The sequence below is a fragment of the Zalophus californianus genome, chromosome 5, assembly GCF_009762305.2.
Source record: "Zalophus californianus isolate mZalCal1 chromosome 5, mZalCal1.pri.v2, whole genome shotgun sequence".
In the NCBI taxonomy this organism is placed as follows: Eukaryota; Metazoa; Chordata; class Mammalia; order Carnivora; family Otariidae; genus Zalophus; species Zalophus californianus.
The window spans coordinates 15527131-15549067 of record NC_045599.1 but is presented as its reverse complement, the minus strand read 5'-3'; the positions used below and the strand labels follow the sequence as shown (position 1 = coordinate 15549067).

Below are 21937 nucleotides of genomic sequence, written 5' to 3'. Positions count from 1 at the left end.
TAATATGCTTTCTATAACTTATAGGAACAATATTAATATATTATTGTTTTTATCTTTACTTTCAAAAAACAATCTCTCAAAGACTTCCTACAGAATTTTATAATGCATACATGTGTACTAAATACTTCTCCTATACTAATAATGGAACCAGTATCTGTAATGATATGTTTTAAGATGCTGGTGAAGTGTGTTTAATTTGAAAATTAATGAATACCAAAGGGAAGTAAGTCAGCCAAAGTGCTGTCTGCCATGTACTTTATGGTCTGAAAGTACTTGAGGTCAATGCCAAGTTGAGGAGTACTATTCAGCGTGGCACAGAGGAGGACTTTTGAAGACATGAATTCAATCACTCCTCATACATTTACTGTTGGTAATAGAGTAAAATAAGACAATTTTATAATTGCAAATGAGATCAAAGTTTATGACTAAAAAGTACTCAACTGGTTTACCCTTCCTCATAATTTAAAACAATCATCACAAAAAAATAAAATAAAAAAAAAATCACTTTGTGTCAACTTAGTAAATAATAGCCTATCTTCAGGTGCACTACACATTATAACAATAGTGATCTAACTCTAAACAACATGAGCTTATTGTTACATTTTCCATTCTATTGTTCTATTTTTCTTTTCTCTCTGCAACTCTATTCAGGTATCAGTGCTTTTTCAGTAAATCTCTTTTTCTTTATCAATTTTCCTGAGGAAAGAAGACACATGATCAGGAACTAATAAGAACAGCATATGGTTAGAAACATTTCAAATCTAAGAAAGAGCTAAATATGACAATAAAGGAGTTTACTCTGTTAGGGAATATTAAGTTATCAATATACAAGATATGACCCCTTTTTAGTAGAAAGACAAAAAGAAAGGCATTATGAGTAAGAATTTGGGTAGTTTTTCGATAACTATCCCTCCCCCCCACATCCCCACAGAAAACATCCTAGAAGTGTTATTGGCCAACCCAATATTCAATATGGAGAATATGAGAACCCAGGTAACCCTAAGAGGCTGTCGGTGAGTAATAGAATTCATTAGACATTATGAGCATTCGTGACTTCAGGAAGTAGATGGTGCACACCGTCTGTAGTGCAACAACCCCAAAGAGGTGTGTTGTGCCATATTATTCTCCTTATTTAAAGAAATGTAAGTCCCCAAGGGCACACAAAGTAGCCTGTTATGAATAAGGTTTAAGTACTGAATAGAAATTCCACAGAGTAGACAGAATTTAGGAAATAGTATCTCTAAGAGTCACTGAAAGTAATTTACTCTTTCTATTTTTTTATGTCATAAGATGATGAACAATTGAAACAGTGAGCATCAGTTTAAAGACTGTAGGGCATTAATCAAATATAAGTAACATAATTATATGATGTTGGGAAAAATTAACTTTGAACAACAGTCTCTGGTTTTTAAAAATTGATAAATACTAATAATTATTTAACTTTACAATTTAAAAGTATCTTCTTTTCTATATACACCAAGCAATTATTAATACTCTATATTAAATGACAATAATATATATTACTTCTTTTTACTTATTTGTTATTCCTAAGGATATACTGGTTATTTCTTAAGGTACTTTGAAAACAATGTATTTAAATAATGTTTCAATATATCAAAGAAAAATAATGTCAATTGTTTAAATATTTTAACTTCCACGTTAAAACACATTTCTCTAGTTAATAGTTTTTTTTTTTACTTTGAATATATCTAGTATGTGAAAAGGTTTCTGTTCAAATCCAAATTGCCCAACTAAAATCTAGGTTTCAGTTTTAAAATTGAAGAAAAATTTGTAATATGGTAATGTCTTTTTTTTTTTTAAGATTTTATTTATTTGACAGAGAGAGAGACAGTGAGAGAGGGAACACAAGCAGGGGGAGTGGGAGAGGGAGGAGCAGGCTTCCCCCGAGCAGGGAGCCTGATGCGGGGCTTGATCCCAGGACCCTGAGATCGTGACCTGAGCCGAAAGCAGTTGCTTAACCAACTGAGCCACCCGGGCGCCCCTATGGTAATGTCTTTAAAGACAGAAGCCAAGGGGGTGCCCGGGTGGCTCAGTCACTTAAGTGTTGGACTCTTGATTTCAGCTCAGGTCATAATCTCAGGGTCATGGGATCAAGCCCCACATCAGGCTCCACATGCAGCCGGGAGTCTGCTTGAGATTCTCTCCCTCTGCCACTCCCCCACTCTCTCTCTCTCTCTCAAATAAATAGAATCTTAAAAAAATAAATAAAGACAGAAGCCAAGAACTCCAATATTCTCCCTTACTGATGAGGACAGATTAAAAATATACATACAAAAAGAAGACATGACCAGATCCCTGCAGGAAAAGGGGAGAGAGAATATGTTTTTCATATAGTAAGTTGAAAGTTCAGTAACCAGACAATATTATCTCCTGAGTAACATAACAACAACAACATCAGGTTAAGAAGGCCCTCTTTCTACATTAATGTCTGTTCTTTAGTATCTCAATAGGCTAATTTTAAGTACTCATATTTTTTAACACTAGAGGGAGTACATAAAAGAAAAAGAAGCCAAATACTGATATTACCTAGTTCTTCAGTGCTTTATGTAATACTGGGTCTTTGCAACAAACTCCTTGCTTACTTCTTATGGACATGGTGGAATGATTAAAACTTTTTAAACAGTATCCAATATCCTTTTTATATGTCATTTTCCAGTTAATTTAAAATTTATGCCTATTAGCAAGAAAGGTACATAATAGTCAAGAAATAGCAAAACAGAGTGAACGCATTTAAAAGTGGACATACATTTTCCTTATTTTAGTCTACATATTCTATTAGAAGAGAGTAGAATTATATCTTAAGTGCTTTGAAGAGTTTAAAATGACATGCCTGAGCCTAAGGGGATAATGGGCACTTTTAAATCAGAGCCAGACTTTTGTCTCAAGGTGAAGCCCTGAGGTTACACTCTATTTAGGATTTACATGGACAGGCTGTCTCCAGAATTTCCATATGGGAGGGATAACATGGGAACCAATGGTTGGGGGACCAAAAACATGAGGACTTAATGAATTAATATTTTTTAAACCCTCTGCCTCACACACAGTAAGCATTCAATGTCTCAGGTATTACAGAGAGAGCTTTTGTTCATTTCAAAGAATAAGAATAGGGATTGAGTTTAATGAAATGCATTTAATGAAGATAAGTAGATAATGAAATTGAAGCAAGGGAAACAAGTCCCCCCTCCAGCCAACCTGCCCACTAAAACAAGATTCAAAAATCCACGTAGAAAATGTTTAATAAGCATCTACTATATGCTCCTTCTCTGTAACTAGTAGATATGCAGTAGAAAGTAAAGGTGATCATTTGACCCTTGAGAAGGCTGATGGAACAAAAGTTGGAAGAGATCCAGTCATTTATTCATTTGTTTAATGAGCCCATCTCACATGACGACTCCCGCTCTAGGAACCTGAGATGCATAAGGGAATAAAACAAATGTCATAGACCTCCAGAAGATGACGCTCTATAGGTGGGACACAAACAAATAATAATCACTAGAAATAAATGGTTCAGTACTACAGAAGCTGCCAACTATTATGAAGAGGAGAAAAGGCTTAACAGGGAAAGGAGGATAGAGAATGGAAGACCACATAAACACAGACAGCGTTGCCAGAAGAGGCCGTGGTAGGGTGACAGTGCAGTAAATCCTGAAGCAGGTGGGAGGGGCCGCACAGAAGTGGAGTGGGCCGTGCAAATGTGCTCGGCACCTTCGTTCCTGGAACAGCACAGTTACTGCAGCTGAAGCAAGGAGAGTCAGAAATAAAGCAGCAAAAAAGGAAGGGGGAGGGGGACCAGGCGAGGAAGGAAATGTTGTGAGCCTCAGAACCATTCAGTAAGCACTGTGACTCAGGGAAATGGGGAGTCGCTCAGGGGATTTGAGAAGAGTGATGTGATCCAGCTTGACCCTGACCGTGAGCGGGAAAAGGGCTGAAGGAGGCAAAAGAGAAGAGCCAGGAAGTTGTCTGTGAAGTTGTCTGTAGCAATCCAAAGGAGAGGGGGATGTTGGCTTGGACAAGGGAGGTAGCAGGCAAGAAGAATCGGTCAGATTCCGGAAACATGTTAAAGACAGAACCGACCAGACTTTTCAATGAATTGTAGGTAATGCATGAGAGCATGAGAAGTTAATGATGACTCCAGGGCCTGGAAGGATGGAAACACCATCCACTGATGTGGGAAAGGCTACAAGGTATTAGGTTTTGAGGGAGGAGGAAGATCAGGGTCCAGTTTGGGGCACGGTAAGTGGAAGATGTCTTTCAGACAGCCAAATAGAGATGTGTCTTCTGTGGAGAAGACCTCAGAAGAAATGTCCTGGGCTGATGATACAAATCTGGAAGTGATGGACCTGTCAGTGGAATTTAACCACAAGACTGAACATGAACACTAAGAAGAGTGGAAATATTTTCTTTTTTCAAAAGAGGATCAAAATTTGAGTTCAGACGTCTGAGAGGAGGAATGAGTAAAGGTAACAGAGGAGGAAAAATCAGGGGAGAAAAGCATAGTATTCTTCAAGCCAAATGAAGAAAGATTATTAGAGACGCTCAAATGCTGTCAAGAGACTAAATAAAACAAGGTCTCCAAACCAACTATGATTAAATAAGGAGTCACTGACAGAGGCAGGTAGGGCCTAATAGTTAGAGCACACATTCTGATCGGAGTGGGTTTAGAAAAGAACACTACATCAAAAACTAATGATGTAATGTATGGTGATTAACATAACATAATAATAAAAAAAAAACCCGTATGAGTTAAATAAACCATGTAGCTCTTCTGGCTTTCCTAAAAAAAAAAAAGAAAAGAAAGAAAGAAAGAAAAGAATAGGTAATAGGTGATAGCAGTAGAGACGACTCTTAAGGGTTTTGGAAAGGAGAGCTAGGAAGTAGAATGGTAATTTTTTAGGCGAAGTCGGGTCAAGAGAGGATTTTGCTATCATCTTTATTTTCATTTGTATACTGAAGGGCATCATCTGGGCCAGAGTGAAAAAGTGAAGGTATAGAAGAGATGGGGAGGATTGTCAGTGATTTTCTTGAGTAGATGATAAAAGACAGGCTCTCCTGCATACACAGAATGACTAATTTTCAGCCCTTAGCACCTTTAATATGTGTTAGTGGGAAATGGATCCTCAAGTTCAAATTCCTCACCAGATAACAAGAACGAGACTTTAAAAATGTTTTATTGACGATGCCATGGTTAGTAGCTAACAGAGAAAGGATACTAGATGTCTTTAAGAAGGCACAAATAAAGAACAGTTGTTAAGCAACAGAAGCAAATGCAAGGCTGAGACACAGTGAGAAGATATATGAGGACTAAAGAATGCAAGTCGGGATAAAAAACTGAGATGGTGTCAAAGATTGTCCAGGATGGTCTCCAGGTTACTCACTGAAGGGAAGACAAAGATAAAGTCAAAGAGGAAAAATGGGCCCCTGGATGCAAGCTGGGAGGCTGGGTTTGTTCATCTGACATTTTAGGTATCAGGAGGCTAGTGTATGATCTTTTGGGGGGGGAGGGGCCCGAAGAAAGCACTGCATTAAGGAGATTAATCTGGCTGGGTTTAGAGAATAAACTGGCAGAGAACAAAGGAGAGAGATTAGCTGTAGGGCTATTAAAACATCATCCGTGAAGTTTATGGCAAAAGGATTACAGAGGTGGTAGTGAGAAGGAAGAAGGCAGCGAATATGAAATCCCCTGTTTAGCAAGAATATGCAAGACTTATCAGTGACGTTATACTCTTGTTGCATCATGCACTTTGCTTTCTTGAGTCCTTAACGCTCCTTCATAAATATTATTTCCGCCTTTATTTGAACGATGTCCCCACCCTAGCATGTAAGTTCCCGATGGGAGGGGCCGTGCTTGCGGCGCTCACTGTTCTATTTCCATTGCCTCATGGAGAAGAGAGTGGGCGTTTAAAGAAAACTGCTGAACAACTGAAGATGATATCGGGGCATATCGAAGAAGCTGATAAGAAAGCAAAAGGAAAAAGAGAAGAAAAAATGTGGATGACAGGAAGAGGGGGAGAAAGAAGGGAAGAACAAGACCTATGTTGCCGCTGGGAACTGGGAAGCTGATTATGGACCACGGTTTACAGGGAGAAATATCCGAAGTCCGACTCCACCACATGCCCTCCATATTAGTGACCCTCTCTGTCTTAGCTTCCCCATACAGAAAGCAACCTCACAGTAACCTTATAATAACCTCCCAGGCTAACTAACGGGGGCGATCCCATGGGTTCACTCAGAACAGCTCCTGGTACATGAACAGATGTCAGTCATGTTCATCATCATCACCATCACCGTATTTCCTCAATAGCTCGTGCCATCCCCCAGAGCTGGGACACCATTTGAACCTCTCCTATCTCTACACACATGGCAGATGCAGGAGGAAGACTGGCAGGTGAGATGAAGAGCCCCTTCCCTCCAGGCAAGGTTGCCGCTGACCTCACTCGGGAACCGTGACTGGCAAGAGAACACAATCACTTAGCCTCAGCCACTGCCACCATCCCTGCTGAATCTCTCTTCTTTTCCCCAAATTGTAAAATAGGCCTGTGCACTTAAACTCCTTGAAATGGGTCATTTTCATTTTTTCCTTGTGAAAAATGGAAAAGGAGATGGGTGAAGTGCAGAATGGAAATGAGAAGGTGCCTTTTAAAAGTAGGTTCAGTGAAGGAAAATAGGATCAGGTAAATGTGGGGAAAAAAACACAAATAATGGTTTTGTTTAAAGAGAGAGAATCCGAGATAGAAAAGAAACATAAAATCCCAATGCTTGATGGATAAACACCAAATAAAAGCCTAAATAAATAAAACTGTGGGTGAAGAAAGCAATATTTAGTTACACAGAGCAATGGTTCTCGACCGCCATGCATCCCCTCTCTACCAGGGGACATCCGGCAACATCCAGAGACATTTTTAGTTCTCACACTGACATATTGGGTGGCTACTGGCATCTAGTTAGTAGAGGCCAGGAATGCTGCCAAAGATCCTACAGTGCATGGGACCGCCTTCAACAACAGAGAATTTTCTGCCCAAAGAGCGGTGTTTGAGAACGCCCCGACTAGAGATGAAAGGTAGAGAGGAAAAGATGGAAATAGATCGGATCCAGTCACTCCTCTGCTCAAAACTGCAAAGCCCCCATCTTTTTTTTTATACCTTTTTTTGAATTTATTTATTTTGAGAGAGAGCGTGAGCATAAACGGGGAGGGGGGAGCAGAGGGAGAAGCAATGTGGGGCTCGATCCCAGGACCCTGGGTTCATGACGTGAGCCGAAGGCAGACGCTTAACCTTAAGACTGAGCCACCCGGGCGTCAGTGCAAAGCCCCCATGTTACTCTAGGAGTTATAATCCTTAGACAGGTCACCCTGTGCCCCCCAGGCCTCTGCTCATCCACTCCTGCCACGCTAGCCTCCTGGCTCTCCTGCAAACACCCGGGACACTGCTGTTCCCTCTGCCTGGGAAAGTGCTCTCCCAGACATCCATACAGGACACTCCACTTTCAAGCTTTTCCTCTGACATCGCCATGTCTCTTTCTTAGTCAAGACTAACTGCACCTCCTCCCCCGTGACCGCGTCCCCCGTTATAATCTTCTATTGTGTTCTAGCACCTTCTAGGATTTGACGTAATTTAACAATTACTGTTAGTCTGTCTGCCTCAGGTCCTCCCCACCCACTGTGTGAGCTCCTTGAGGGAATTTTGTTGGTCACTACAGGCCCAGCAACTAGGAAAGTGCCTGGCATACAGAAGGCTCCGGACAATTATTTGTTGAGTAAATGAATATAGAGGCTCAGACAAATTCAAAGATAGGAGCAATAATTATAGACACATAAAAGTGCTCACTCTATTCATGGGAACTGTCTGAAGTGCTTTTCAAAGGCCTGCCCTCACATCGCTCTGATGTATCCTTGCAGGAATCAGCCTATGTTTTACTAAGCATGTTTCCTAAGCACAGAGAAATCAATTAAAATGGAAAGCAACACGAATTTCCCTCCCATATTTGCATTCTCAGGGTAACATGATGGGTTTTTACACATTCCAGGTTGCTTTCGAGAGCCTCTTTCACCCCCGTAGAGGGGGCACCCTAGGGCAGATGACTTTCTTCAGGGCCAGGCCCTTGAGCTGATTCATGATTGTATCCTTTATGGTCTTCAGCACAGTGAGACTTCAATAAATCTTTCTTATTTCGTGAATTAATGTCATATGGGAAAATGTGAAAGTAAACAAGGAAAAATGCTGTTCTGGGATCAGTTTTAAGAAAAGCATATGCCTAATTTATAATAAGCTTTGAAAACATTTTGTCCTATGGATGATGTACTCTAGCACTTACCATTTAAAAAAAAAATGTGAGAGTTAACCTTTAGACACATGAGCATTCTATAGTCTGGGGACAGTAGTGAAGTGTGTGTGTGTGTGTGTGTGTGTGTATGTGTGTGTGTGTGTGTGTGTGTGTGTGTGTGTGTGTGTGTGTGTATCAGAAGGAAACTGCTGATGAGCTACCCACCGGGCATAGAAGCCATCAGGATTTCTTTTTTTTCTTCCTTTTTTTTTTTTATAGGGGGGTTGCCGAGGGAGAGAGAGAATCTTAAGCAGCTCCAACCCAGTGTGGAGCTGGATGCAGGGCTCGATCTCATGACCCTGAGATCATGACCTGAGCCTAAACCAAGAGTCAGACGCTTAACTGACTGAGCCACCCAGGCGCCCCCTCTCTCTCTCCTTTTTGTAGAGGCAGGACTTTTGATCTTGAATATTATGGAACTAGGTTTCAAATAACTACCTGAAAATTAAAACCAAAACAAAACACACAAGCAGTCATTTGTTTTGTCTCTTCACCTGAATTATTCTCACCTCCCCATGATTCTCTCAGTATTTGCAAAACTTTATTTTCATATGAGCTTTTGTTCCAGGAGAAATATCCATGATTGTGTCAAACTTTCAAAGAGCTCTGTCATATGGAGGAAAAATTTAAGAACCATTGCTCCTAGGAGGTAACTGATTATACACACACACACACACACACACACACACACACACATATATTTATAATATATACATATATATAGCTGGATGTTATAATATATATATTTAACTTGGTATTTTTCTGCAGCATGAATATAGTTGGAAATTTTAGGATAAGATTTGATACTAGGCAAGAGGCAAAGAAACGCCAACATATCTGTTCGCTTTCATGTAGTACTAGAGAAGAAAATCTGTTGGAAATCATCAAATTTGCTTTCTCCAAGCAAGTATGGCATATATTATCTGTTGCTGAGAATCTATTTATAGTGTGCCAAGCACCATAATAACTGACTCACTGGGCATAGGTATGTAATGTGCCTCCCTTCAATTATTCTACAAGTAAACATTTATCCCAAACACTAACTTGAAGTAGCATTTGCAAAGCAAGGGGGAAGACAAAGGCCATAAATATAAGTTCTGTCTTAACAATGGTAATGTTTTTACCTAAAGTGGAGTCTAAAAGCTGAATTCCTTTGGAATCTGCAGGTCCTTCATTCTCAAAAAAAATAGCATTCATAGCAAATAAGGCATTATCTGTCCTGAGCTGACAGGATGCCTTGTGAGCCTGCTTTGCCTGGACATTGCTTAGATATGTCCATTACCTCCTTTTAATTAATGTTACTTTCTGGCTCTTACTTAGAGCCCAAGAAGTGCTTACTCTGGGTTCTCAGGTCTTAGAGGAAACTTTAGTCTAAAGCAGTTCGTCCTAAAGAACTAACTTTGCATATAAAGAAAAAATTTCTATCCATATTATACTAGAAAAAAACAAAGACTTTAGAAAAAGGTTGTTTCTCGTATCCCTTATGGCATGGGAAGAGGGGGTGCCTGGCAATTGCTATCACTAAAAACAATATGAAAACTCTAATTATAAAGATGTACATGACCTTGTTAGTCAGCTCAATAAGTCTGTGTCTGGTAGAGAGTTCAACAAGCTTTTCTCTTTATCAGTCATCGCAGAAAGCTATGAAACCCCAAACATCTCAAAAAACTTAGGGATACTAAACCCCTTCCAAGACAATTTGGTAACATCAAAAGAAAATAAGTTTCCCAAATTCTTTTAAATTCATTTGAAACAGCTATACACAATACTAGATAGCGGCAAGCACCCATATTAGGTGCTCCTTTATTTGCTGTCATAATATAAAAAAGCTAAGTAAGATTCTTATTAACATTTTTTTGAATACTAAATAGGCCAAAAGTAATCCTATAGCACCTATTTATTTGGACAGTGCAAATTTCAAGCTCTAGCTGATTCACTATTAATTCTGCCTTGAGACTTATGCTCAAAATTGAGTGCAACCCACGAAAACAATGACTGCTACCACAGAATAATAATAAATACAAAACAAAATTAAAAAGATTTATTAGCTTCATATAAAATTAAAAAAGAAACAGTGTCTGGTATATGAATGGATAAAGAAGATGTGGCATACCTATGCAATGGAATATTACTCAGCCATAAAAAGAATGAAATCTTGCCATTTGCAAGGAAATGGACAGAGCTAGAGAGTATGATGCTAAGTGGAGTGAGTCAGTCAGAGAAAGACAAATGCCATATGATTTCACTCACATGTGGAATTTAAGAAACAAAACAAATGAACAAAGAAAATAAATAAGAAAGACAAACAAAAGAAAAGCCTCTTTCAATACAGAAAACTGGTGGTTACCAGAGGGGAGGAGGGTGGAGGGATGGATGAAATAGATCAAGGGGATTATCTTGATGAACACTGAGAAAGGTACAGAATTGCTGAATAATTATATTCCCCATCTGACCTAATGTAACACTGTATGTTAATCATACTTAAAGGAAAAAAAAGAAACAGTATCTATACATACTGCTGCTGAGGGTAAAAATTTGTAAAAAAGTCCCTGGAAGACTGTTACTATGAATCAAAAACTAAAACTTTTACACTCTTGACTTCTAAGAAAATGTAAACAACAACAAAACAAGTTAGGAAAAGTCAGAGAGCTGAGTGACTCAATGCCTGGGCTCTAGCACTAAAATGCCTGGCATCAAAGACTCACTTGACTTACATGTCAAGTGACCTTGGGCAAGTGACTTATCTCTAGCCTCCGTTTTCTTATCTATAAAATGGCATAACAATAGTATCTCTCTCATATGTCTGCTTTGAGCATTAGAAGATTCAATATAAATAAATACACTTAATGAGTACTTGGCAGACGGTAAAAATCTCTTTGGCTATTTTTATTGCCAAAGCTATTCTTAGAAGTTTTAGTGATATATAACAACCACAAAAATTTGTAAATTAATAGAATGTCCAACATTAGGGGAACTTACAGCAGATCTACATAATCATTATGATTTAATACCCTTCAAGAAAGGAGACAATATCCCTGCATATAATTTCATAATGTCATATGACTTCACCTGTGCTAAAAATATGCATACAAGACTGAAAGGAAAAATAGCAAAATGTTTAACATCTTTTTCTCTTGGGCATTTAGGATAATTTTAATTTTCTCCTGTATAATTTTTAGATTTTTCCAAACTTTCTCTAATATTCATATTACTTCTGAAATCAGAAAAGAAAAAAAAAAGAAATTAGTTCTTTAAAAAAACTTGTACCCACAGGGTTGGGTTTGGGGGAGGATTGAATTAAGTAGAGCATGGAGGATTTTTAGGACAATAAAAATACCCTGTATGATACCATGATGATGGATATATGTCATTATGTATTTATCCAAACCTGTAGAATGTACAACACCAAGAGTGAGCCATATAATAAACTATGGACTTTGGGGTATTATGATGTGTCAATGCAGATGCATCAATTGGAATAAATGTACCACTCTAGTGGGGGATGTTGATAACGGGGGACATAATGCATGTTATGGAGACAGGGGATATTTGGGAAATCTCTGTGCCTTCACCTCAATTTTGTTGTGAACCTAAATCTGCTCTAAAAAAACAAAGTCTTAATAAATATATTTAAAAGTCTTTTTTTTAAAGAAGAAAGTACTATTTGTTGTTTACTCATCTTTTATTTTTAGCTTGATGTCTGTTATGCACATTTCAATCAGAACTGAATCAGAAGTCTACTGGAATTTTACCCTTCTAATTCTCAAAAATCGCCCATGAAATTTTTCAGGAACTAGATCTATAGAAGGATCTGTAGTTTAATTTGTTTGGGAAAATATGCTTTGCTCAAACTTGCATTTCTCTTCTACTACATTTTGATGTAAATACCTGAGATCCTCAGAAAAGTAAGGGTGGAAAAAGACAAATCCAGGTAACAGTGAAAGCTACTGCTTTATTATCTATTTACTTCACTATTGGCTGAGGCACATTACCTATTTATTACTTTAAGGCACGTGAGTTTCCTATCAGCTAATTCCCTGAATCTTGAACGGTTTTAATGCATTGAAAACAGAGACAGTGAAAGATGGCTATTGGTTATCTTTATTTTCTCAGAACCATTCTGCTCCTTCAGTAACATGCTAAGCCACCATGCTTAAGGCAAGAAAAATTAAAAAAACAAAACAAAACATTTTAGCATTTGGTAAATATCCTTGAGTTTAGGGGACACAGACTTTTGTATAAAGAAGCCAAAGTACAGCTGTCGCTACAATTCAATGACCTGTGCAATTTCATTCATTCACAACTTCAGAACTTGGGAAATACTCCAGAGATTATCCTCTATCATTTGTTCTAGTAATGAATTTTATGTGCATGGACTTATTCACCAAAAATACTTGGTAGGATTTCCGAGAGCAATAAACTACAGAACTTCACAAGGATAAGCCATTTATCAGAATGTTTTTAAATGGCGGAAAACATTTAAAAACAAAAATATTTTGCAGGGAATTGTTAATTCTGTGACTTCTGTTTTCATCAGTCCCCAAATGGATCGTTTCTAGTGGATTTTCAAACTTCTCAAAATTAAACTTAAGCTTAATTTATTTCTCTGTATGACCTCATAAGAAAGATCATGGGTGTTTCCCAATCCACAGCCATAGTACTGACCTAACTTCCCACCTAAGGAGTCCAATCACTGAGTCCAGGGCACAGAAAGAATAACTCATCTTAACTGAGTCCTCTCTGAGAAACATATCTACTCACAAGGCTTAGCAATAAATAAATAAATTTATATATACATATAATTTTATAGATAGATACACACATATATACAGACACATATTTATCAAATATTTTAGATTTAATGAATTACATTTATTTAACAAATAAATAATATATGCCTATATCCAACCCATTAGCAGCCTGATTACTTCAAATTGTAAAATGAAACACTACAAACATGTTCAAGGTTATGATCAGTCGAAACTAAAAGAGAATATAGCTTAAGCAGCAAAGAGTTTTGTTTCCAAATCAAAGGCTCTTTACTACATTTTCCAGTCTCTGCCTAACCAACAAGATCTTTGATACCATATTAAAACCAACATTTGAGACAAAACAGTTTACCAGTGAGATCTTCATAAAAGAACAGGCAAATTGGTACCCAAAGATATCAGATTATTTGACAACTATTTTTAAAGAGTAATGACTCTTTCTTCTACATTTCTTAACAACAACAAAAAGGATATACTCACACCTAATAAACCAGTAAGGGCTAATTTCATCCCTAAAACTCTATAGAGTTTCACCCCTATTTTTTTTAATGTGTAGAAAAAAGCATCATGGAATAATACTGTATTATTACTGTTATGTATTAATGCTATTTCCTGTTAAATCCTTCTCCTATCTACTTCAAATTGTATCCACATCTCAAAGATCTAAAATCTTCCTTTTTGACTATTTATCCACCCAAAATACTTATCCCTCATGAAAAACTCCAATACTCAGTTGTGGGACTCAGATACGTGATTTCCTGTATATGGCATTGATCCATCTGTGTTTGTCATGACAATCTGAATAAATTGTAAGTTCCTTAAAATTCTTATCTTACCATCGTTTCTAAGCTTCTACTTTCTTCACCAAAGGCTTACTATCCTAAGGACATAGCAAATATCACTGTATAAATCTACATAAACTAATTCTTAATCTCAATTCTGTTTTTTTATTCTCAAGCCTCTTAGATCAGAGTGAGAGTGGCCACTAAAAGGAATAATACCTTTTTACACTATTGATGTTCAAAGACAGGAAAAACGCATCCCAAACTACCGCTTTGAGCTGAGACCAGAAACTACAACTTAGTCATCTTGGTAGCCATAAAAAGATGTACCTGAATTTTCAGATGACTCAAGTCCAGAAAACTTCTAAAAAGAAAAGCAATTTCAAAATAACCTCAAAGGTCCAATACTGTTGGTGCAAAATTTATGCAAAAATAAAAAACAGAATATTCAAAAAATAATGCATTTTAGAATAAAAGCAAAAAAGAAAAACAAATACCATATGGTGACTAATATAGTGATCTAGACATAATCAGTTTTTTTTATTTCTAATTTCTGCTCCAAGTTAATAAGAACTGTCTGCTAATTTATATCAAGATATAGTAGGGCCTAAGGGCACAGCATTGCCAATAAAGGAACTAGAATTCTAAATATAACAGTTTATGTTTAATACATACCATGGTAAGCTGCCAGAATATTGAATGTAACTGTTGATGAAAAGTGAAATTCATATTTACAAGTCATAGCTACAGGGACCAACAAGACTTGCAATTTTACGAAGTTTTAAGTTACTCCTCCATTCAAAATTACATCAAAGGCATGTTCAATCACATGTGCAGTACTATCTTAAAAAGATAAATGCTGGACAACTGCAAGATGTCATAGGTTAAACATGCCCTATAAATATTTGTTCTCAAAATAACTATCATTCACGTTATATAAAAGGGCAGGATTCTGAGATTCAGCCTTAGTAGACACAACTCCTTGTGCAAACCTAAGACAATGATAGCCTCAGGAAAGTAATTAACAATCGCATCACAACCTTTATCATTCATAAATTTCATTCTCAGGGTAAGATTTTTCCACAAACAGGCCCTGGCAGCCAATCAAAGATTCCAAAGCACTGTGTCAAAATTTTATCTCTCCATCTGTCTAGAAGATAGATCCTTTCATTTACTTGGTTGTACATTATTTACGCTTCCCCATACTTTTTGTAAATGACCTGTTTTTGTTTTTGCCCTTACAAAGGCTCAAATAAAAGAAGACAGAGAAAGAGTGGGAGATCCACTTCCTGACTGACCTCTTTGTGATTCTAATGAAGAGCCCTAGGGAGGTTAAAAGTTTCACTGTGGATCTACCTGGTCTCTGAATGTATACAGGCTAATGAGCCAAAGGAGAACCAGGACTCTGCAGTTCTTCCTTATTTATTCTGTCTAAAATAGAGAGTGGAGTGACACATCCTAACATAAGGAAGTATGTGCCCATAAAGGCAGAGTTTTGACTGCCTTTCTCTTAATTTCAGCCTCCTCCCTAAGACAGTAAACACATCACTTTGCTGGTGTAGGTTTTCCTCACCCCCCACGGTAGAAACCTCAACTACTATAAAGCACAATTCTGCCAAAGGGAACATGCCCAAATTTGTTCATTTTTTGAAACGCCATAATGTTTCAGATGAAAACACAGCCTGCCAAAGATGTCAAATAAAAGAATAACAAAGAAGAAACGAACAGCATCTTTAGACTTGAATTTCAATGCATAACCTCGCCACCTGTCAACCCGTTGTGAAGCAATGATCCCAGGGATGCCCTGCGAACATGGACAAGTTAGATCCCTGCACCTATCATCTGTATCAATCTCCACTCTCAGGACCTCACTGGTAATTGCGTTCTGTCTCTGGAACAACCTGCAGAGATGGCATGAGCCACTGGCAAACCCAACCCCGCCAGTGAATGGGCCATTTTCACAGGTTTTCATTCGGCAACAAATGCGGAGCTCAGTTCCTCGAGGTAATGGGAAATCCGGGGAGGAAGGGAGTTGGGCTGGGGGAGGTGGGGGTGGAAGGGGGCTCTTGCCTCACGTTTGGATTGGAAATCGGATAGAGGAGGTCGATGTCGAGAGGCCAGACACCCAAACCACCCTCAGTCTCCTCCCACTTGGCCTCAGAAAACAGGAATCCCATCTTGGACCTTGCGTACGCAGCGGCCACCACCTTAGAAGTTAGAGTCTTCGCTCTCGCACAACTGCGGGTGCAGACTCCCTGACCGAGAACCGCACCAGCCAGTCTTCGGTAGCGGAACTGCGGGATCCGACTCCGCCACCAGCTCCGCGGCGCCACCAGCTGCCGGCGGGGCAGGCTCGCGGGAGACCCCACCTCTCCCACCCGACCCTCCCTCCCCCACCCCCGCCGCCTGGGGCAGCAGCTTTGACTCACGCAGCCTCAACCCCGACACCGCCTCGGCTTCCTTCAGTCCCCAATCACAGGGGTAGGGGTGGGAGGGCAGAAGTGGAACGGAGGGTCAGGGTGGGGGGGGGGGGGGAAGCGGGAAAGAACGCAAACAGTCCGGTTCCCAAGAGCCAGGACGCAAGTGGCAAGACCCTGCTGCACGCCCACCACACGCGCGCACACACACACACACACACACACACACACACACACACACACACAGACACGAACACGCTCACCGACGCGCCCCGCTCCCCAGGTTCAATGCCAAGTAGCTACAAGATGGGAGGAAGGAAGGAGGTGGGGTGGCGGGAAGGCCCGGAGTTACTGGGAGCGGCGTTCGGACAGAGCAGGGGATGCTTCAGGAACTGCCAAAGTGAGAAAGTCCCAGACCCCCTCTCCATCCCCAAGTCTGGGTTCCCCTGCCTGCAGCCCGGGTCGCCTTCCTTCCAGCGGGGCTCGAGAGGCGGGGAGGGGAGCCGGAGCCGAGCTTCCCCTGAGCTGCCCTCCCCGGCCTGGCCCAGGGCCCGGAACCCGGCCCCCCTCCAGCCCCGGCTTGGGGAGACTGCCAGGCAAGGAGCGACTTGCCAAAGGACTCTGGGCAGGCAAGAGGGCAGGACAGGAGCATTTTGCACGCTCCGGCCCGGCTGCTCATTTCTTCCTCTGTCGACACACCCCCAGTGAGCCCCCTGCCCCGACATTACACGCACACAGATACAGAGACACGCACCCGTTCGCCCTTCCCACCACCCCAGGTCCATCGATTAAAACACTAGTTGATTTCTTCCTGATTTTAAAAAAAAAAAAAAGTGCAACAACTCTTCTCAGGAGTCGCCCGAGCCAAGAAAGTCCGTCTGCGGGCGTCTTTCCATAGTTTGCTAGGAGTTAAGAAATCGGGCGGTCCCCAGTGAAAACGGGACCGGAACCCCGAGGGGGGCGAAAGGTGACGAACTCCGTCCCCACCCCCGCGCCTCTCACCTCCTTAAGTTCCTTGGCCACGTCCTTCAGGTCGCCCAGGACTAATTCTAGATCCTCCACAATGATCTTGATTTGTTCCTTCACCTTGGTTTTGGAGGCTGCCGGAGGTCCCTCGGCTGGAGAGGACGAGGAGGGGGTCCCCTTGGACTTGGCTGACATTCTCTGGGGGCAGGCGAGGCAGGTCAGCACAGGCGGGCGAGCGGAGGCTGCTGCGCGCCCCCGTCCCTAGCGCTACTGCGGCCGCTGCCGCCCCGATCCCCCCACATTTTGGACGCTCCCTGGGCAGCGGCGGGCGGCTGCGCTCGGCGCTCGGCTGGGCGGCCGCACACTGGTGCTGCCATCGACTCCCCGAGACGCGGCGCTCGGCGCGGGGCTGCAGACGGGCGAGCAGCGCGCCTGCGCCTCCTCCCGCCGCCGCCCGCCGCTCTCGCGCACACACGCGCTCGCTCCCCGCCCGCGGCGACGGCCGCCGGGACCGCCGCGCCCGGGGCCGTCAGCTGCAGTGCCCGCGGCCCGGCCCTCTGGGAGCCCTCGCCCCACACCTGGGCGTCCGCGAGCCGGGAGCCCGCTCCGCGCCCTGCGCACCCCTGGCCTTGATCCTGGAGCGCCCTCATCTTCGCAGCCCGCTGGGTGTCTTCCCACGGCGAGCCCGGGTGCTTCCTTCTCGCCCGCTAGCAGAGCCCTGGAGCCCCCAGCACACTTTCTGACAATATGCAAAGAACCACAGTAGGGCCAGGAGTTGGATTGGGGGGGCGGGGGGGCAGTAAAGCGACCCTGAGTGTTTACCCAGGACCAAAGTATGTTCAGAAGGCCTCCAGTCACTCTCCTAGTGACCTACGAGTTAAACGGAGGTGTTCCTACTTCTGAAGGAGGGAGAGAGAGAAATGGGCATACATGAGGACCCCTCACCCCTGGAATAATGAAATTCAACCAATATTCTTGAAAGAGTTTGCCTAATCCTGCTGATTCCACAAAAGCAAGAGCGGATTTATTAATTTCAAGTCCTCACACCAAAAATACCCCCCCCCCCCGGGGGGAGAGTGTCTTGAGACATCTTGACTGTACTTATCTGGGACAGCTCCTCTTTTTTTTTTTTTTTTTTTTAATTACCCTTTCTATTTTCCTGATGTATGTTTTGGGTGGGTGGGAGGGCAGAATAAGCTGTCTGCATCTCTTCTTAGGAGAGTTGAATAAGAAGAGTGCCTCCAACTTTTTTTTTTCCATCAATTTTTTTTTTAATTTCCATTTCGAGTCTTTTGCTACTTAAATAGGAAATAACTTTCTGACTGTTCTGTCAAAAGGACCCAGGGAGGGGAGTTAATAGGAAGCCTTTGGTTTCATTCTCAGTAGGTGGCTCCCATTCTCATTAGCTAAAGTTTTAATTTCCTTAGTAACAAACCCATGGGCTATTAGCTACTGACCTGGCAGGATGGCTGTACTTTATTGTCTTCAGTGCACACTACTCCAAATCATTATTTTAATAGGCTTCCCCTTTTGGTCATGCCTTCCCCCGGGGCCCTTGTTTCTTCCTCCTCACACCCCAGGTGGCTCCAACAAGCTTCTAGAGATGAAGAAAATCTTGGCAGTTCTTGAGTTCTTTAAGCCCTCCATAATCAATCAGTCTTCATTCTGAACAATTTATCTTGACCAAATCATTGGAAGTCATACATGGAGTATGAAAAAGAAGAGGCAACAGAAGAAAACAAATAGAAATTTAGATACGGTGTCAAAACAGTAACAACATGGAAAAATACATTGAAAAATCAGAGGACAAAGAAGAAAGGTCGAAAGCAGGGGCTGCGGGGGGACAATTAAAGTAAAGAATCAACCAGTGTGCAGTAAGCAAATTGGAGAGGAGAAAACAAAGAAGAAATACTTAAAAGTGTTAAATAAGTAACATGCTTAAGGTCTCTGAGTTGGGGAGAATAGATTTTTTTTTCTAAGTTCTTTTATCTCTGCAGGTTCTTTATATTATATACATACAACAGTAAAAATAATTATATCAGCTTTACAAACTCTCCCACTGGAAATTTCTGATCTTTAATGACACTCTCATTTCATATGTGAATAAAGATAAATGGTCAGAAATGGCAGATCATATGAGAAAAAAGAAAAAGTGTATTTCCTCTAGATTTGAAGTTTTGACTCTCAGTAGTAGGCAGGTAAATACAGAAGCCCCAAAACTCAAAGTATAATGATTTTAGGCAAGAATATTGGAGAAGAGGAGAGGAAGTGGTATTTTCCTTCCCACTGACAAAATAATACTCTTGTAATATAAGAATATATCCATGCTACTCTCAATCCTCTTCACTAAAGATGTGGGGGGAAAAAATCTGTTGTCCTATGATATCCATTGCTATTAATGGATGGATAATGGCTCACAATTGAATCATAATTATTACTCAAAAACACACCATCCACACCCATGTCACAGTTTATTCTTAAATAATGGCTGTCACCTATCTATGTCTATATTGGAATACAGTATGGAGTCAATTGAAAGGGGAAAAGTTAAAACTGACTTCCAAACCCAAACTAAAAATCTTATAGGACCCAAGCAATGGTGGCTACCATGATTTTCCAGTTATTAAGCAGGTATGGGTAAAATATTCCTAAACAAGAAAATTTTACAGAGTTAAAAAACACTGAGGGAAAGAAAGCAGAATGAAAAGGACACAAACATATATTTATATATGTTTTATGTATATGTGTGTGCATATATATATATATGCAGTCTATTTACTTTCTACTTTTTTTGTACCCGTATGGAAAAAAATCATTCATCATTCATTCCTTTGGCTCATCCTGGACTCTCTCAGAGGTTCGTATATGATGTTTTAAAGACAAATTATGGAGACCACAGAGCAAAAGTGACACATAGTAAAATTTCTGATGAATCTGTCCATAAATTTCTTTATGTACTAGCACTAGCTGCAAATGGGTACAACTCAAACCCCATCACTTATAAACTTAGACACAATAACAGATTTCTAAATAGAGGAAGGTCTTATTCACAGAAGTGATTGTGCATCCTGCATTTTATTCTTTCTGTGTCTTTATATTTTCTGAGTTTTGCAGCAAGAGGATTGGATAATTACAGGAGATCATCTAGTGGTTGTTTTTTTAGTTACAAGCACTTATCAGTATTCTTGAGCGTGTGTGTGTGTGTGTGTGTGTGTGTGTGTGTGTGTGTGTGTGTGTGGTGTGTGATCTACTGCAACTGATCCCTAATAATTGATGTGCAGGAAATGTTAGGACAGTGACATAATTTTGAATTCATAAAGAGTTCAAGAATATTCCCAAAATACTTTGTCCCATTTTGGTGCAGTGGCTCTTACAGATTTATTACCTTAACAATGCTCATTGATTCTCAAACAATGGATGCTATGCATGATATAACATCACTCTTAATGGAGACTTTTGGTTTTCTTATTTTTTCTTTTGCATGAATTTCTTTTCATTTGAAAATCTAATAAAGTTATTAGAGATCTTTGAAAAGATGAAAAAAAAAAAAGAATGGCAGCATTGCTCTGACCAAAATAGTTTTCTCTGGGGGACTGTGGGGGAGAGTGGGAAAGGACATGAATGGCTAAAAAATAAAATGCTGTCAGTGAAACACAGCAGAGAAAAATAAGGAAAGTTCTCCATATATACGGTGACTAGTAAATACATTGCATATGGGGCGCCTGGGTGGCTCAGTCATTAAGCGTCTGCCTTTGGCTCAGGTCATGATTCCAGGTCCTGGGATCGGGCTGCATCAGGCTCCCTGCTCGGCAGGAAGCCTGCTTCTCCCTCTCCCACTCCCACTGCTTGTGTTCCCTCTCTCGCTGTGTCTCTCTGTCAAATAAATAAATAAAATCTTAAAAAAAAAATACATTGCATACGTCTGGGCAGTGGCTCTCAAAGTCTGGCATGCATGGGAGCTTGTTAAAGCACAGATTACTGGCCCCCCCGCCCCCATGGTGTCTGATCCAGTAGGTCTGGGGTGAGGTCTGAAATTTGCCTTTCAACGTGTTCCTAGGCTGCCAGAAAGGGATCACAGTTTGAAAATCACTGGTTTGAGAGATGAAAAGAAAACTTCAGGTTTCTTTTTTTTTTTTTAAAGATTTTATTTATTTGACAGAGACAAAGCACAAGCACGGGGAGCAGGAGAGGGCGAAGCAGGCTCCCCACTGAGCAGGGAGCCCAATGTGGGGCTGGATCCCAGGGTCCTGGGATCACGACCTGAGCTGAAGGCAGACGTTTAACTGACTGAGCGACCCAGGCGCCCCAAACTTCAGGTTTCTTTTTAGCCACAGTAAGCCTTAAAGATCGTCTAGTTATATCTCTTTATGTTATAGATGAGAAAACTAAGACCCTGGGAGGTTAGAAGATATATCCAATGTTTCACATCTAGAGAATACAAACTACGAGCTAGAACTCCATGTTGACTCATATGTTTTGTTGGAGTGGCCTCCATTTGTCCCCAGGTGTCTCCTTTTTATCGACTGCTTTTGGCATGACGTCTAGCTTCTATAGATAAATGCATTTTGGTTTACAAAACGTGATCTGCAAATTTAAGTGGAAGTATTCTAAGTAGAACTGTGTCTATTGCAAAGCAGTTGCTCAATAAATACCTGACACGAAA

The 21937-nt window shown here is 40.8% G+C and overlaps 1 protein-coding gene across 7 annotated transcripts in view; it reads right to left on the bottom strand.

Annotated features, from left to right (window-relative positions):
• Window positions 1-18820, bottom strand: part of PRR16 (proline rich 16) — a 282610-nt gene extending 263790 nt beyond the window's left edge. For 4 of the 7 annotated variants that reach the window (XR_003522344.2, XM_027607038.2, XM_027607037.2 and 1 more), the window contains exon 1: window positions 17311-17754. Coding sequence is in view for 3 of the 7 variants with exons in the window: in XM_027607038.2 (XP_027462839.1) it covers window positions 17311-17469 (159 nt within the window). In the remaining 4 variants the exon portion in view is untranslated. Of the gene's footprint in view, window positions 1-16320; window positions 16400-17310; window positions 17755-18731 lie in introns of those variants that run through there. The other 3 variants (XM_027607040.1, XM_027607039.2, XM_027607041.1) reach the window with 3 other exon arrangements.
• Between the last annotated feature and the right edge of the window lie 3117 nt (window positions 18821-21937).